Source organism: Amblyraja radiata, chromosome 7, assembly GCF_010909765.2.
Source record: "Amblyraja radiata isolate CabotCenter1 chromosome 7, sAmbRad1.1.pri, whole genome shotgun sequence".
Lineage (NCBI taxonomy): Eukaryota > Metazoa > Chordata > Chondrichthyes > Rajiformes > Rajidae > Amblyraja > Amblyraja radiata.
The window spans coordinates 3,815,562-3,831,574 of NC_045962.1; the positions used below are offsets into that span (position 1 = coordinate 3,815,562).

Here is a 16,013-nt window from a genome sequence, read left to right on the forward strand (position 1 = left end):
GGAACCAAGCAGCAAATTCCAACTGTTACTCATTCCAAAATCTTCGTCACTCGTTGTATTTAATCTCTACCACTGGTTCATTTACCTTGGTAACTAATCTCTTATTGCCCCTCTTATTCTACTAGTTTCAATTTTACTGTGCAAACGAGATTGTTTACTTTAGTTTAGTGTAGAGATACAGCGCGGAAACAGGTCCTTCGGCCCACTAAGTCCGCGCCGACCAGCGATCCCAACACACTTACGCTATCCTACACACACTAGGGACAATTTACAATTATACCAAACCAATTAAACTACAAACCTGCACGTCTTTGGAGTGTGGAAGGAAACCAGAGACCCCGGAGAAAACCCACGCAGGTCACAGGGAGAACGTACAAACTCCGTACAGACATCACCCGTAGTCAGGATTGAACCCGGGTCTCTGGAGCTGTAAGGCAGCAACTCTACCGCTGTGCTACCATGCTGCCCCTAATGGCATTTAACAACATATTTTATAAAACTCAAAATGAAGTTATTATTTGTACTGCTGCTGCTGCTCATCTAAAGTTGAATTAAATTTGTTGGATACATATTGCCTTGGCAAAATTAAGCTGAATTTCTCTTTTAATTCTCGAGAGATTGCCCCGTCGTTTGCCCTGGATTTGCTGGGTCCATTCTATTCTCTTTTATCTTGAATAATAGAGCATGATTTTTTAAGTTCTTTCACATATTCGAGTTTTGTTTTTTATAAATATTAAATGGACAGCAAGCATTTCCTGAGTAAGTTCATGGGCCGTAGGAGCAGAATTAGGCCATTCGGCCCATCAAGTCTACTCTGCCATCCAAGCATGGCTGATCTATCTCTCCCTCCTAAACCCATTCTCCTGCCTTCTCCCCATAACCCCTGACACCCGTACTGATCAAGAATCTATCTATCTCTGCCTTAAAAATTAATTGACTTGGTCTCCACAGCCGTCTGTGGCAAAGAATTGCACAGTTTCACCACCCTCTGACTAAAGAAATTCCTAATCGTCTCCTTTCTAAAGGAACGTCCTGTTATTCTGAGGCTATGGCCTCTGGTCCTAGACTCTCCCACTAGTGGAAACATCCTCTCCACATCCACTCTATCCAGGCCTTTCACTTACTGTAACAAAGTAAGAAAGACACCCTCAGTCTCACTGAGGCTCAAATGACAATAAATTTGTATTGTATTTAACAGCTTGTTCAATGTTTCAGGTAAAATTGGTTTACAGTCAATAATGGACCTTTTTTATGGTGATTGCTGTAATGTGGAAAAGACAGCAAGTATTTGCCCAAACGGGATCCCATCTTCATCACTTGTCACAAATTAATATTACGGGCTGCACGGTGGTGCAGCGATAGAGTTGCTGCCTTACGGTGCCAGAGACACTGGTTCGATCCTGATTACGGGTGCTGTCTGTACGGAGTCTGTACGTTCTCTCCGTGACCTGCGTGGGTTTTCTCCAAGATCTCCAAGATCTTCAGTTTCCTCCCCCACTCCAAGGTTTGTAGGTTAATTGGCTTGGTGATAAATGTAAACATGTCCCTAGTGGGTGTAGGGTAGAGTTAATGTGCGGGGATCACTGGTCGGTGCGGACTCGATGGGATGAAGGCCCTGTTCCTCTAAACTAAGTGGCTCATGAATGGCAATATAAGGCAAGAATCCGATACTGTGCTTTTCGGATGTTGGTTTGGGGATACAATCTGGACATGACAGCAGCTGTGGATACTGTCAGGCTCAATACGATCCTCACTTATCATCTCATGAGAAAGGCAGCACCTCTGATCGGCACTCCCCCAGTAATATATTGGCTAACTTGGGTCTCAAACTCACAACCCGCTGACTCAAAAGCCTTGAGATACACCAGTGAGTCACAGGTCCTCCTTCAAGTCACGGTGCAACACTCTTCATCAGAAAAGTATAAATAATAAAACATAACTGTCAGCAATGTTTGTCCCAACATGTGATAAATGATGAAAGTGGTGTTAAATATCACTTCAGTTGCAATAATATCAGTTTGCAAGTTCTAACACACTTTTAACAGAGTGATATCACTTCTTTAACTACATTTGAGCCAATTATCAGGAGGGGTAGTTGATCCAACTAATGGGGCTGTCCCACTGTACGAGCTAATTAAAGAGTTCTCCCGCATTTCCCCTGATTCGAACTAGGAGAATTACGGTAATGGCTGCTCGTGGGTACTCGGGGCTCTCATGGACATTTTTCAACATGTTGAAAATTTTTTACGAGTCTTCACGAGCTTACCGCCTTTCCCCAGTACCTGCCGTTAGCGTTACGAGCCGCTAAGAGACGTCCCGAGCTCCGACGTACCTGCAACGTACATTCTACATTTGATTTTTTTTTAAACTCGGGAGAGCTCTTGAATTTGCTTGTACAGTGGGACAGCCCCTTAACATAAGTTAAGCATCAAACGTCAACAGGTTTCAACTGAAGCTTAGTTTATGTTGTTTAATTGTAAACTGAATGTGATTAAAACAGTCACAAAATGCTGGAATAACTCAGCGAGACACACAGCATCTCTGGATGGAGGGAATGGGCATGTTTCGGGTCAAGACCCTTCCTCAGAATCCAGCATTCTGTGTCTATCTCTGGTGTAAACCAGCATCTGCAGTTCAATATGTGTTGGAAGGAATACCTGACCCACTGGGTTACTCCAGCATTTTGTGTCTATCTTCAGTATCTGCAGTTCCTTCCCATTCATGATTAAAATAGTATTCCGTTATATTATGTAATTCCATTCTTCATAATATAACTGAATATTATTTCAATCATTTTTGAACAAATGACAAATTAATATCAACAAGTTTGGCAAGTAGCATAGTTTGCAATTAGAGTCAGAGTCAAGCAGCAGAGAAACAGGCCCTTCGGCCCAACTCGTCTATGCCAAGGTGTCCATCCAGACTAGCCTCACACCTGCATTTGGCCCATATACATCTAAACTTTACTTATTTTGCGTAAAATATTATATCATTCAATATGATCATTTACTTTGAAAGTTTAGATTAGTAAAAGGAAAGATCTGCAATTTTTATATGGACATAATCAATTCTCAATTACATGTTGGAATTCTTTAAGGAAGCAAATAGCAGGATAGGCAAAGGAGAGTCAGGGGACGTGGTTTACCTGGATTTTTAGAAGACCTTTGATGAGGCGCTAACACACGAGGCTGCTGAGGAAGATGGGAGCCCACAGTATCAAAGGGCAGATACTAGGATGGATAGCGTGTTGGCTGGATGGCAGAAGACAAAGAGTGGCAATAAAGGGGACTACTTCTGGTTGTCTGCCAGTGATCAGTGGAGTTCTGCAGGGGCCGGTGCTGGGCCCGCTACTCTTCACATTTTATATTAATGATTAGGACCAGGAGATTGAAGGCTTTGTGGCCAAGTTTGTGGATGAAACAAAAATAGGTGGAAGGGCAGATAGTGTAGAGAAAGCAGGGACTCTGCAGAAGGATTTGGATAGGTTGGGAGAGTGGACAGAGAGTGGCAGATGGAATATAGTGTAGCAAAGTGTGGAGTCATGCAGTTTGGTAGTAGGAATAAAGGTGTAGGCTATTTTCTTAATGGGGAGAGGATCCATAAATCGGAGGTGCAAAGGGACTTGGGAGTGCTGGTGCAGAATTCACAAAACGTTAATTTGCAAATTGAATCAGTAGAAAGGAAGGCAAACGCAATGCTAGCATTTATTTCAAGAGGGCTTGTATACAAAAACAGGGATGTAATGCTGAGGCTCTATAAGGCGCTGGTCAGGCCGCATTTGGAATATTGTGAGCAATTTTGGGCTCCATATCTGAGGAAGGATGTGCTGGCTCTGGAGAGGGTCCAGAGGAGGTTTACAAGGAGGTTATCCCATGAATAATTAGGTTAACATATGATGAGCATTTGACGGCACTGGGCCTGTACTCACTGGAGTTTAGAAGGATGAGGGGGTAATTCAATGAAATGTACCGAATAGTGAAAGGCTTGGATAGAGTGGATGTGGAGATGATGTTTCCACTAGTGGGAGAGTCTAGGACCAGAGGTCATAGCTTCAGAATTAAAGGATGTACCTTTAGAAAGAAGAGGAGGAATGTCTTTAGTCAGAGGGTGGTGAATCTGTGGAATTCATTGCCACAGAAGGCTGTGGAGGCCAAGTCAGTGGATATTTTTAAGGCAGAGATAGATAGATATTTGATTAGTATGTGTGTCAGGGGTTATGGGGAAAAGGCAGGAAAATGGGGTTAGGAGGGAAAAATGGATCAGCCGTGATTGAATCGCAGAGTAGACCTGATGGGCCAAATGGCCTAATTCTGCTCCTAGAACCTATGAAGTAAATGATCACTTTACTTCGAGCTGTCAATGAGAAGGGATTATCAGGCAGATAGTTAGTGATGCAAGGTTATAGAAACATAGAAAATAGGTGCAGGAGTAGGCCATTTGGCCCTTTGAGCCTGCACCGCCATTCAATATAATCATGGCTGATCATCCAACTCAGTATCCTATACCTGCCCTCTCACCATACCCCCTGATCCCTTTAGCCACAAGGGCCACATCTAACTCCCTCTTATGCTCACAGTTTCCCTGAAGAAGTTCAACGTGTGCCATGATCCTGTGAACCTCCAGCCAAAGACCATTGAGAGTGAAGATGAGGCATTAGAGATAGTACTGGGAAAGTTGAGACCACACATCGCAGCACACAGAAGCTCTGTGTAAGGATGAGCCAGGCGTGCCTTGCAAACTATGCCAGCCTTCTCCTGCCCAGTCTGTGGGAGTGTCTGTTGTTCCAACATCAGACAACTTGCTGCCTTTTACAGCGCTGGAGAACCGGGTTCGATCCCGACTACGGGTGCTGTCTGTATGAAGTTTGTACGTTCTCCCCGTGACCTGCGTGGGTTTTCTCCGAGATCTTCGGTTTCCTCCCACACTCCAAAGAAGTACAGGTTTGTAGGTTAATTGGCTTGGTGTTGGTGAAAATTGTCCCTAGTGTGTGTGGATCGTGTTAATGTGCGGGGATCGCTGGTGGGCAGAAGGGCCTGTTTCCACACTAAATTTCCACGCTGTATCTCTAAACTAAATGAATGACTAAACTCTGAATGCAAGTCATTCTCTACCCGATGGACCATTTAAAGAACGACTGAAACCTTGGATTGCATCAAAATCGCGCACCTTTCTGCTGTTTTGCTTCCCCCATTATGTTTACTGTTGTATTTATCATTACAGTATACATGCTCTTTATTCTGTGAGATTCATGCGAGCAAGAAATTTCATTGTATCTTGGTGTATATCACAATAAAGCAAACTGAATCTGAACTTGCCGTACATCATTTACTACCAAATTTTGAGAAATTATCATCGAAGAAAATATGGAGACAGATATATTAAAGGTATGCACTGAAATCTAATATAGCATAACGTAAACTTCGTCACAATGTATTAAATCAAAAGTTATGGTTTAGACAATGAGACGTTAGAGATACAGCGCGGAAACAGGCCCTTTAGTCCACCGAGTCCGCACCGACCAGCCAACCAGTGCACTAACATGATCCGACACACTAGGGTAAATTTACAATTTATCAAAGTCAATTAGCCTACAAACATGTACTGTACGTCTTTGGAGTGTGGGAGGAAACAGGAGCACCCGGAGAAAACTCACATGGTCACATGGATTACGAGCAAACTCTGTACAGACAGCACCCGTAGTCAGGATCAAACCTGGGTCTCTGGAACTGTACCACTAATGCTGCACCACTAATGCTGCACCACTGTGTTGTCCACCCCTAAAATGATAACGCTGTTGCTAAAATACTAAAATATAGTCTGTTAACCAATAAAAGTAGCTGAACTACTATCTACCTCTTTGATGTCACTCACACTATCATTGACTGGACTTTGCTGGCTTCACCTTGCACAAAACGTTATTCCCTTGTCATGTCCCTATACAATGTAAATGGATTGATTGTAATCATGTATTGTCTTTCTGCTGACTGATTAGCACGCAACAAGAAGCTTTTCACTGTACCTCGGTACATGTGACAATAAACTAAACTCAACTGAAATAACATGTCACATGAGAATTTTTGAAAAACAGATTAAATGTCCTAATTACAGTGCCCTCCATAATGTTTTGGACAAAGCCATTATTTATTTATATGCCTCAGTACTCCACAATTTGAGATTTGTAATGGAAAAAATCACATGTAGTTAAAGTGCACATTGTCAGATTTTAATAAAGGCCATTTTTATACATTTTGGTTTCACCATATAGAAATTACAGCAGTGTTTATACATAGTCCCCCCCATTTCAGGACACCATAATGTTTGGAACACGTGGCTTCACATGTGATTTTTTTCTATTACAAATCTCAAATTGTGGATTACAGAAGCAAATAAATAAATGATGGGTCTTTGTCTCAAACATTATGGAGGGCACTGTATTTTCATTGTGATTTAAAAAAAGGGAGATGATTCATTGAGAGTTTGAATCCTGAGAATGGTTCAACGAGTGTGCGATGACAAGTGTGTTGATGTTCCACAGTTTGGTACTGCTGATGCAGGACTGTTCCCTACAAAGCTGAAGTGGATCGGGTAGCATTCATGATTCATGAGCTCACGTTCTTGTAATCTGCAGCATCATCAACATATTTATTAACATTAATTAGACTGCTTTCACATCTGCAGAAAACCACACTATCACAGCACGGCTGGATGACCTAGGTGGTGAGGATAAATACCGTGGCTAAGAACTTGTTGTGTTCTCATCAAAACACGAATGGTGCCATTTCTCAGGGTCTAACAATCAAAACTACATTACTAATTTCTGACATTCCTATCATCTCCCTCTTCAACACTAGGAACAATACTTAACTGTAATTATATAAACAGATGAGTTCCATTATTGACCCGTTAACACAGCCATAGAGTGATACAGTGTGGAAACAGGCCCTTCGGCCTAACTTGCCCTCACCGGCCAACATGTCCCAGCTATACTAGTCCCACCTGCCTGCGTTTGGTCCATATCCCTCCAAACCTGTCCTATACATGTACCTGTCCAGCTGTTTCTGAAAAGTTGGGATAGTCCCAGCCTCAACTTCCTCCTCTGGCAGCTTGTTCCATACATCCACCACCCTTTGTGTGAAAAAGTTAACCCTCAGATCCCTATTAAATCTTTTCCCCATCAACTTAAACCTATGTCTTCTAGTCCTCGAATTACCTACTCTGGGTAAGAGACTCTGTGCATCTACCCAATCTCTTCCTCTCATGATTTTATACACCTCTACAAGATCACCCCTCATCCTCCTGCGCTCCAGGGACCAGAGGCCCAGCCTACTCAACCTCTCCCTATAGCTCAGACCCTCTGGTCCTGGCAACATCCTCGTAAATCTTCTTACCTATTACATGGTGTCAGAACTGAATACTCTAAATGTGGCCTCACCAACGTCTTATACATCTGCAACATGACCTCCCAACTTTTATACATTCTGTCATGTATTGCGATTTGGTTTTACACTGTAACTTAAACACACAATCACCTGATTATTCAGCACCATAAGTTGTTATGAAGAAAGCAGCTAAGGCAGTTCAAAATGTGACTCAATGTTTTTTCTGAAGAGCTCTGTAATTTTCACTAATGATTGCTTACAGCCCTATACTTACCGTTTCCATGCCAAGGAGGACCAGTAATGGGATGGTAGTTATCCCACCTCTTATCCACTCTTCAAGTGTAACTCTACCGTCGTGATCATAGTCAATTTCCTCCATCATCTCCATTAGTATCTATGGTATAACATATGACAACATGTCATCAAACAAGTCATGTTTCCTACATTTTGAATGGGTTTCAAAATGAAATCCAGGACAATACATATGCATTAACCTCATTTCAACAGGGGACATAACATTCATATGAAACTGAACATACGATTTCTCAGCACAATGCAATCAAATGGTTAACAAAGGAGCAAAATCTCATGCAGAGCATGAAAGGAACAGTCTGGAAAGAGATTGATGGCTCAAATGGATGAACGTTGAGAAGACATTTGCAGAAGATGAAGAGAAGGTTTCATGTGGAACATTTCCAAAGAGTGATAAAGAGTGAGTCTAAAGTTACACTTGAAGAGTCTAAAGATAAAGGTCTGGACTGGAAGTTGGAGCCAGAGGAACAGAAGGTGTAAACAAAGTGATTCAAAATCACCGTACAGCCAAGATATCTTTAAATAATAGGATGTGTAGGAAGGAACTGCAGATGCTGGTTTAAATCGAAGATAGAAACAAAATGCTGGGGTAACTCAGTGGGCCAGGCAGCATCTCTGGAGAGAAGGAATGGGTGATGTTTCGGGTCGAGACCCTTCCTCAGACAGATAATAGGAGACGTGCTGTGAATATGTTAAAAACGGGAGGCATGTTTCTGGAATTGGATTCGGGAACTAAATGATCTACAACATGTTGCAGATGATAAATAAAATAATGTACATTTTGCAAAAATTATGGATGAATGTAGCATTTCCATTTTTATGATAAATACATGTTTTGCACAGGGCAAAACGAGTTGATTATGATATAATATGACCATTAAATGTTATATATACCATCACGAGCTGTAATCAAGACGTCATTTTGTTAGTAACATTTTCTTCAAATACTTACTGGCCTGAGTTCAGTAGCATCCCATTCCAAATACTCTGCAACGTGGACCATTTGATTAATGATTCGGTCTAACTCCTGCAGTGAAAATAAAAATAAAAGTGAAGTAACTGAGAAGTATCATGCCAGATATTCCAAAGGTGGAATATTAATGGAAAAATATCTTGGAAGAGAAATTGGAAATCAGACGTGTCTTGGAATGCTGAGTATGCCTCCACATGACTGTTGGTGGTACTTAGACTGAAATCAATGCAATCAAACGTGCAGACGATAGTATGTACATCTGGCTAAAGAGCCTAGATTTTACTAGCTTCAGTTACATTTCAGCACACAAATGTAAAAACACTTGTCATCATCATCCACAGGGTTCTACATGATGTTGTCATCATTAAAAATAAGTAAGACCTATGCCTTTCGGATATATAACTTTACCATTAAGAACGGAGACGAAGAAAATCTTTTTCACACAGAGGGTTGTGAATCCGTGGAATTCTCTGCCTCAGAAGGCGGTGGAGGCCGGTTCTTTGGATGCTTTCAAGAGAAAGTTAGATAGGGCTCTTAAAGATAGCGGAGTTATGGGATATGGGGAGAAGGCAGGAATTGTGGATGATCAGCCATAATCATCTTGAATGGCGGTGCTGGCTCGAAGGGCTGAATGGCCTACTCCTGCACCTATTGTCTATCGTCTATTGACACTTTCTCCCTCATTACTGAGATTAAGAGCTACCACTTAGTTAATACTTAGTTTGGGGCGACAGATGGCACAATGGGCTAAGTGTTCGGCTGGCAACCGGAAGGTAGCTGGTTCGAATCCCGCTTGGAGTGCATACTGTCGTTGTGTCCTTGGGCAAGACACTTCACCCACCTTTGCCTGTGTGTGAATGTGTGTGAGTGATTGGTGGTGGTCGGAGGGGCCGTAGGCGCAGAATGGCAGCCACGCTTCCGTCAGTCTGCCCCAGGGCAGCTGTGGCTACAGAAGTAGCTTACCACCACCGAGTGTGACTGAGGAGTGAATGAATAATGCGATGTAAAGCGTCTTGAGTATTAGAAAGGCGCTATATAAATCCCATCCATTATTATTATTATTATTAATATGCAAAAAGGCAGAAAGTGCTGGAGTAACTCAACGGGTCTGGCAACATCTCTGGAGAACACAGATGGGTGATGCTTCTGGCTGGACCCTTCTTCAGACTGATTGTGATGGTGTGGGGAGTGCACGGGTGGGGGTAGGAGAGGGAGGGGGATAGTGGGTGGTGAGGACAGGACAAAGCCTGTCAAGTTATAGGTGGATACAGGTGAGGAGAGTTTTTGATAGGTAGACGGTTGGACAAATGCCAGAGATAAAAAGACAAAATGTGTGAGATAGGATAGCAGAAGTGTAAATGGTGAACCCAGAGAAAGGAACGCAGAGGGGCGGGGAGTTATCATGTAGTCCCGTCATGCAAACTGGTAAAATGCAGCATCTGGATTAACTGGCCACGCCCACAGCAGAGGGGGCAGTCAAACTAGAATTGCTTTTGGACGCCTTCCTGAAGATTTTGTTGTTCGACCTGAAGATAGACACAAAATACTGGAGTAACTCAGCGGTAACTTGCTGCAGTGTTTACAGTAGTGTCTACCTTCAGTGTAAACCAGTATCTGCAGTTCATAGAGTCAGAGAGTGATACATTGTGGAAACAGGCCCTTTGGACCAATTTATCCACTCCGGCCAACGTGCCCCAGCTACACTAGTCCCACCTGCCTCTGCTTGGTCCATATTCCTCCAAACCAGTCCTATCTGTCTAACTGCTTCTTAAATGTTGGGATAGTTCCAGCCTCAACTATCTCCTCTGGCAGCTTGTTCCATACATCCCTTTGTGTGAAAAAGTTACCCATCAGATTCAAATCTTTTCCCCTTCACCTTGAACCTATGTGCTCTGGTCCTCGATCCACCTACTCTGGGCAAGAGACTCTGTGCATCTACCCGATCTATTCCTCTTGTGATTCTCTTCCTACACATTGTTGCTTGACCTCCTGTCTCCAGCAGTCCCACTCCACACACCCACCACTGGTTGTCCAATCTGTCCATCATCACAACACACGGAACCTCCACACCAATTACAAATTGGACCGACTCCAATGGCCAGTGGGATGGTTCTTCACTCTCACAGGAACAATGTTTCCTTTCAAACCCACGCGTGGTATCTTGAAAAATACCCACAGAACTATTCAAAGCGAATTATAAAACTGTATTTCTCCCATCATAGCCTCAAAAAATTAGTCATTAACCCTGAAAACTGCCGGATAGTCTAAAGGATTAACAATGTTTCTAAATACTTGGACCAGTGAAGGATAAGGAAGATTAAATGGGATTCATTCTGAATTGCTGCCCAAAGTCTTCTGCTGTGGGACAGGCAGCATCTCTGGATGGAAGGAATGGGTGGCCTTTCGGGTCGAGACCCTTCTATCTTCAGTTGAAACTAAGCATCTGCAGTTCCTTCCTACACACGTCTTCTGCTGTGAAATGTTTGTGCAAATCTGGTGGGGTTGTGCTGCTGGAGAAGGTTGCGTAGTCAATATGCATTTAAACAAATTATGTGATGAAGTAATCTCGCTTTGCACTTCAAAAAAATTGCAAAATTTAATAATAATAATAATAATAATAATAATAATAATAATAATAATAATAATAATAATAATAATAATAATAATAATAATAATAATAATAATAATTGTATTTGTATAGCACGTTTATATACAACTCACGTTGACCAAAGTGCTTCACATCAGTGCTGGTACTAATTTGATACATACAACAGTAGACAGAGCTAACAATACCTACATAAACTGTTTACAGCACCCGCTCAGAGGGGCTCAAAAACGCTAGGGAGTAGAAATAGGTTTTGAGTTGTGACTTAAAGGAGTCGATGGTGGGGACAGTTCTGATGAGGAGCTATTCCACAGTCTAGGTGCTGCAACTGCAAAAGTGCGGTCACCCCTGTGCATAAACCTAGACCCCGCGGGATAGTCAGTAGCCCCAAGTCGGCCGACTTGAGGGACCTGGAGGTAGAATGGTGGGGTAGGAGATATTTGATAGTGGGGGGGGGGGGGGGGGGGTCAAGACCGCTAAGGGTTTTGTATATATATAAAAGGAGCTTGAAGGCTATTAATGATCTCAGTAATGGAGCATAGAAATCATAACATTTTTAAATTCCATTGCATCAGTTGCAGAGTTTAAGCAAAGTACATAAACTGAAAACATACAGGCTCCATTTTATTATATTATAGACAGTGGAACAGACTTAAAGATTACAGTTTACAAGTTATTAAATAAAAGAAACTTACAGAACTGTCCAGAAAACCATTTCCATCTGTGTCGTAAAGCCGAAACATAACTGTAAAAATAAATAGTAACAATATTAAAATGATGACATGGTTGAATACCAAATTATTTTACAAGCTGCATTAAAAACACATCTGCAAAGTGTATTGAAATGAGAATATTGGTTATTACAGAAATTGTGCAATTCAAGAAAGAGTGGGAATTATCTCAATCATGATTAAATACATTTCCTCTTCAAAATATTTATTGGGGTGGTGGAAATGCTTTTTTGCTCAGGCTATTTTGTTCTTGGGGCTAACCACAGAGATTTTTGAGAGGCTCTGCCTGTCGTTCTTCTGCTCAGACAACACATCACACCACTAATGAGCAGAAACTTCTGCTGAATTGAAGAAGGGTCTCGACCCGAAACATCACCCATTTCTTCTCTCCAGAGATGCTGCCTGTCCCGCTGAGTTACTCCAGCATTTTGTGTCTATCTTCGGTGTAAACCAGCATCTGCAGTTCCTGCCTACACACTGACGATTATGTCTGCACAATCCCATGTGCTTGTCGAGGACACTGTGCCTGAACCTGCTGTTTCTGCCATTTGCTTTTTGTCTAAGGTATTTGTAATTTCTAACTGGTATTACACAAAAGATTCCAGTTATTTATTTATTTATTTGTTTCTTTTTAATTTATTTTTTATTAGAAGCAATTGTACAAAGATAAAACATTCGGCATCTAAGATGATACAATTATTGTTCAGTTTCATTAACCAGTGGCGGACTGGCCAGGGTGTCAGCTTGCCCGATGGCAAGTGGGCCCCTGATGAAGTGGGCCCCATTTGTCTCCTGGCAACCAATATTTTTAGACCCGGTCCGCCACTGCTTATAACCCTGGGTTTCAACAACTAAGTTACAGAGCAAGGTTGAATAAGTTAGGTCTTTATTCTCTGGAGCGCAGAAGGTTAAGGGGGGACTTGATAGAGGTCTTTAAAATGATGAGAGGGATAGACAGAGTTGATGTGGACAAGCTTTTCCCTTTGAGAATAGGGAAGATTCAAACAAGAGGACATGACTTCAGAATTAAGGGACAGAAGTTTAGGGGTAACATGAGGGGGAACTTCTTTACTCAGAGAGTGGTAGCGGTGTGGAATGAGCTTCCAGTGGAAGTGGTGGAGGCAGGTTCGTTGGTATCATTTAAAAATGAATTGGATAGGCATATGGATGAGAAGGGAATGGAGGGTTATGGTATGAGTGCAGGCAGGTGGGACTAAGGGAAAATAATTGTTCGGCATGGACTTGTAGGGCCGAGATGGCCTGTTTCCGTGCTGTAATTGTTATATGGTTATATGGTTATAACCTAAACTATGAAAATGAAAAAAGAAAAGAAAGAGAAAACAAGAAAGGAAAGAAGTGAAAAGTGAAAAGATAGATCAAAAAAGCCCTAAACTACCAAGTTAGTGTTGCCGAAAGATATAGAAATAAGAAAAAGAAAAAGAAAGGTGGAGATATACCTTGCCCCCCCCCCACCCCGCCCCCCCCGCCTCTCCCAACCCAGCATCGAATTTAAATTTAAATTTGCAATTACACAAAAGATAACATTTCCAGAATACTGAAAAAACCCGGTTAAATGGGCTCAAAGTATCATTTCAAGTCCCTCACTGTAAATTTGCTTCATTACAATTTGATTATATCATTGGACTTAAAAAACGAACAAATTTGCTATGCATGATATCGCTTTGTTGTAATTGATTGTAAACCCATAGCATAAACATTTTGTTGGAAAAGAGATATTGGAATATAAAGTGAACTGTGTTTTATCCACAGCTGAAGCAAGAATGATGGCGTTGCCATGACAGAAACTACAGGGTTCAATTAAATTCAAAATATTATCAATATTATGTATTACAACAGCATCACTTTTCAGGTGATTCTTTTTTTTTTTAAAGAAAAAGGCTACTGAAGATGTGACACTCTTAAGCTCCACATGACGAGGAAAGTTTGAAAATCGGGGCATTTATTTCAGGAGATACGAGTCCTCCCTTATACTGTGACTCCAGACCCACTGATGTGAAATGGACGAGCAGGTGACTACAGCCACTATGTTGACAGAGGGAAATAAAGCTGAATCCAGCAGATCACTGCTTTACCATGCGCATTGACGGCTCCCAGCCTAGTTTATCTCGCCAAGTCCTCGTCACAAATACCTGGGGGCAGGTATTCAAATTTGGAGAATTGTCCCATGGGGAAAGCAGTGGGAGGAACTAGTCATACAAGTCATACAGCCTTCAAATCCCATGAATTCTCATGGCATTAGCACAAACCTATAGGCAAGAGAGTGTCCTTGATTACCGCCTACTTTACCTCTTCAGCTGATAACAATAATGATCTTCCATGTGCCGATCAAGGACAAAAAGCAAAAACAGACACAAGAGCACACTATAGGGCCTGTCCAACATTCCCGAGTTATTCACAAATTCTTCTGAGTTTTCAAACTGGCAGAATGTTCGTAACGAGTCCGTAGGAGTCCGTGGATATATCGCAGCGGCTCGTTATGCCAGCTGTAGGTACTCGGGGCTATTTTTTTACTCGTGGACATTTTTCATCAGGCTGAAAAAAAATATCCCGAGCAGCATACTGGAGTATAAACATTGCAGTATTGGTTATTATGGAATCATTCCATCCACTACTTCTCTGAGAAGATAGAACTCAAGTTGGTTTCATTCCTACAGAGGAATGCAACAGATATTTAGGTAGGTAACAGCCCCACATCTTGTATACTTAAGGGCCTGTCTCACTTACGCAATTTTATCGACTACTTGCCAGCACCCGTCAGTCGCAGCAGGCCACCGAAAATTTCCAACGTGTGGAAAATCCAGCGGTGACAAGAAAAAGGTTCGACTCTTTGGGCGACTGCTCACGACCGAACAGGCTTCACCACGACCATACAGGTGACATGTCGCGGTGTGAAGCCTGTATGGTTATGAGCAGTCGCCCAAAGAGTCGTACCATTTCCCAATCAAGTGTTCAAGCGCTTTTGATTGCAACATGCGCCTTAATTTAGTTCAACAAAGAAACTGACAAGTTACTAAAGAATTTTCTGGTCGCCACTGGATTTTAAACATGTTGAACATTTTCGGGCGACCTGCTGCGACTATGAAGGGTGCCGGCAGTCGCCGAATAAAATGGTGTAAGTGGGGCAGGCCCTTTACACTATTAGGAATATAAGGAAATTGCATTTGTATTTGATTTAGTTTCCTTGGTTTAGGTTAGAGATGCAGCAGAATAACAGGGCCTTCAGCACACTGAGTCCAAACCCTCATCGATTCACCCTCGTTCTAAGTTATCCCACCTTCACACCCACTCCCTACACACTGGGGGCAATCATACATCTGCCGACTAGGAAAAGGGGAGATGCAGCGAGACCTGGGTGTCATGGTACACCAGTCATTGAAAGTGGGCATGCAGGTGCAGCAGGCAGTGAAGAAAGCGAATGGTATGTTAGCTTTCATAGCAAAAGGATTTGAGTATAAGAGCAGGGAGGTTCTACTGCAGTTGTACAGGGTCTTGGTGAGACCACACCTGGAGTATTGCGTACAGTTTTGGTCTCCAAATCTGAGGAAGGACATTATTGCCATAGAGGGAGTGCAGAGAAGGTTCACCAGACTGATTCCTGGGATGTCAGGACTGTCTTATGAAGAAAGACTGGATAGACTTGGTTTATACTCTCTAGAATTTAGGAGATTGAGAGGGGATCTTATAGAAACTTACAAAATTCTTAAGGGGTTGGACAGGCTAGATGCAGGAAGATTGTTCCCGATGTTGGGGAAGTCCAGGACAAGGGGTCACAGCTTAAGGATAAGGGGGAAATCCTTTAAAACCGAGATGAGAAGAACATTTTTCACACAGAGAGTGGTGAATCTCTGGAACTCTCTGCCACAGAGGGTAGTCGAGGCCAGTTCATTGGCTATATTTAAGAGGGAGTTAGATGTGGCCCTTGTGGCTAAGGGGATCAGAGGGTATGGAGAGAAGGCAGATACGGGATACTGAGTTGGATGATCAGCCATGAT

General features: G+C 42.3%; 1 protein-coding gene across 1 annotated transcript in view; it reads right to left on the minus strand.

The window, feature by feature from the left end:
- dgkg (diacylglycerol kinase gamma) overlaps nucleotides 1-16,013 on the minus strand; it is a 580,221-nt gene that overhangs the window by 306,210 nt on the left and 257,998 nt on the right. Inside the window, exons 8-10 of the mRNA XM_033023568.1 lie at nucleotides 11,965-12,014; nucleotides 8,644-8,718; nucleotides 7,654-7,773 (exon numbers count right to left, since the gene is read on the minus strand). Of these exons, the coding sequence (XP_032879459.1) occupies nucleotides 7,654-7,773; nucleotides 8,644-8,718; nucleotides 11,965-12,014 (245 nt within the window). The remainder of the gene's footprint in view (nucleotides 1-7,653; nucleotides 7,774-8,643; nucleotides 8,719-11,964; nucleotides 12,015-16,013) is intronic.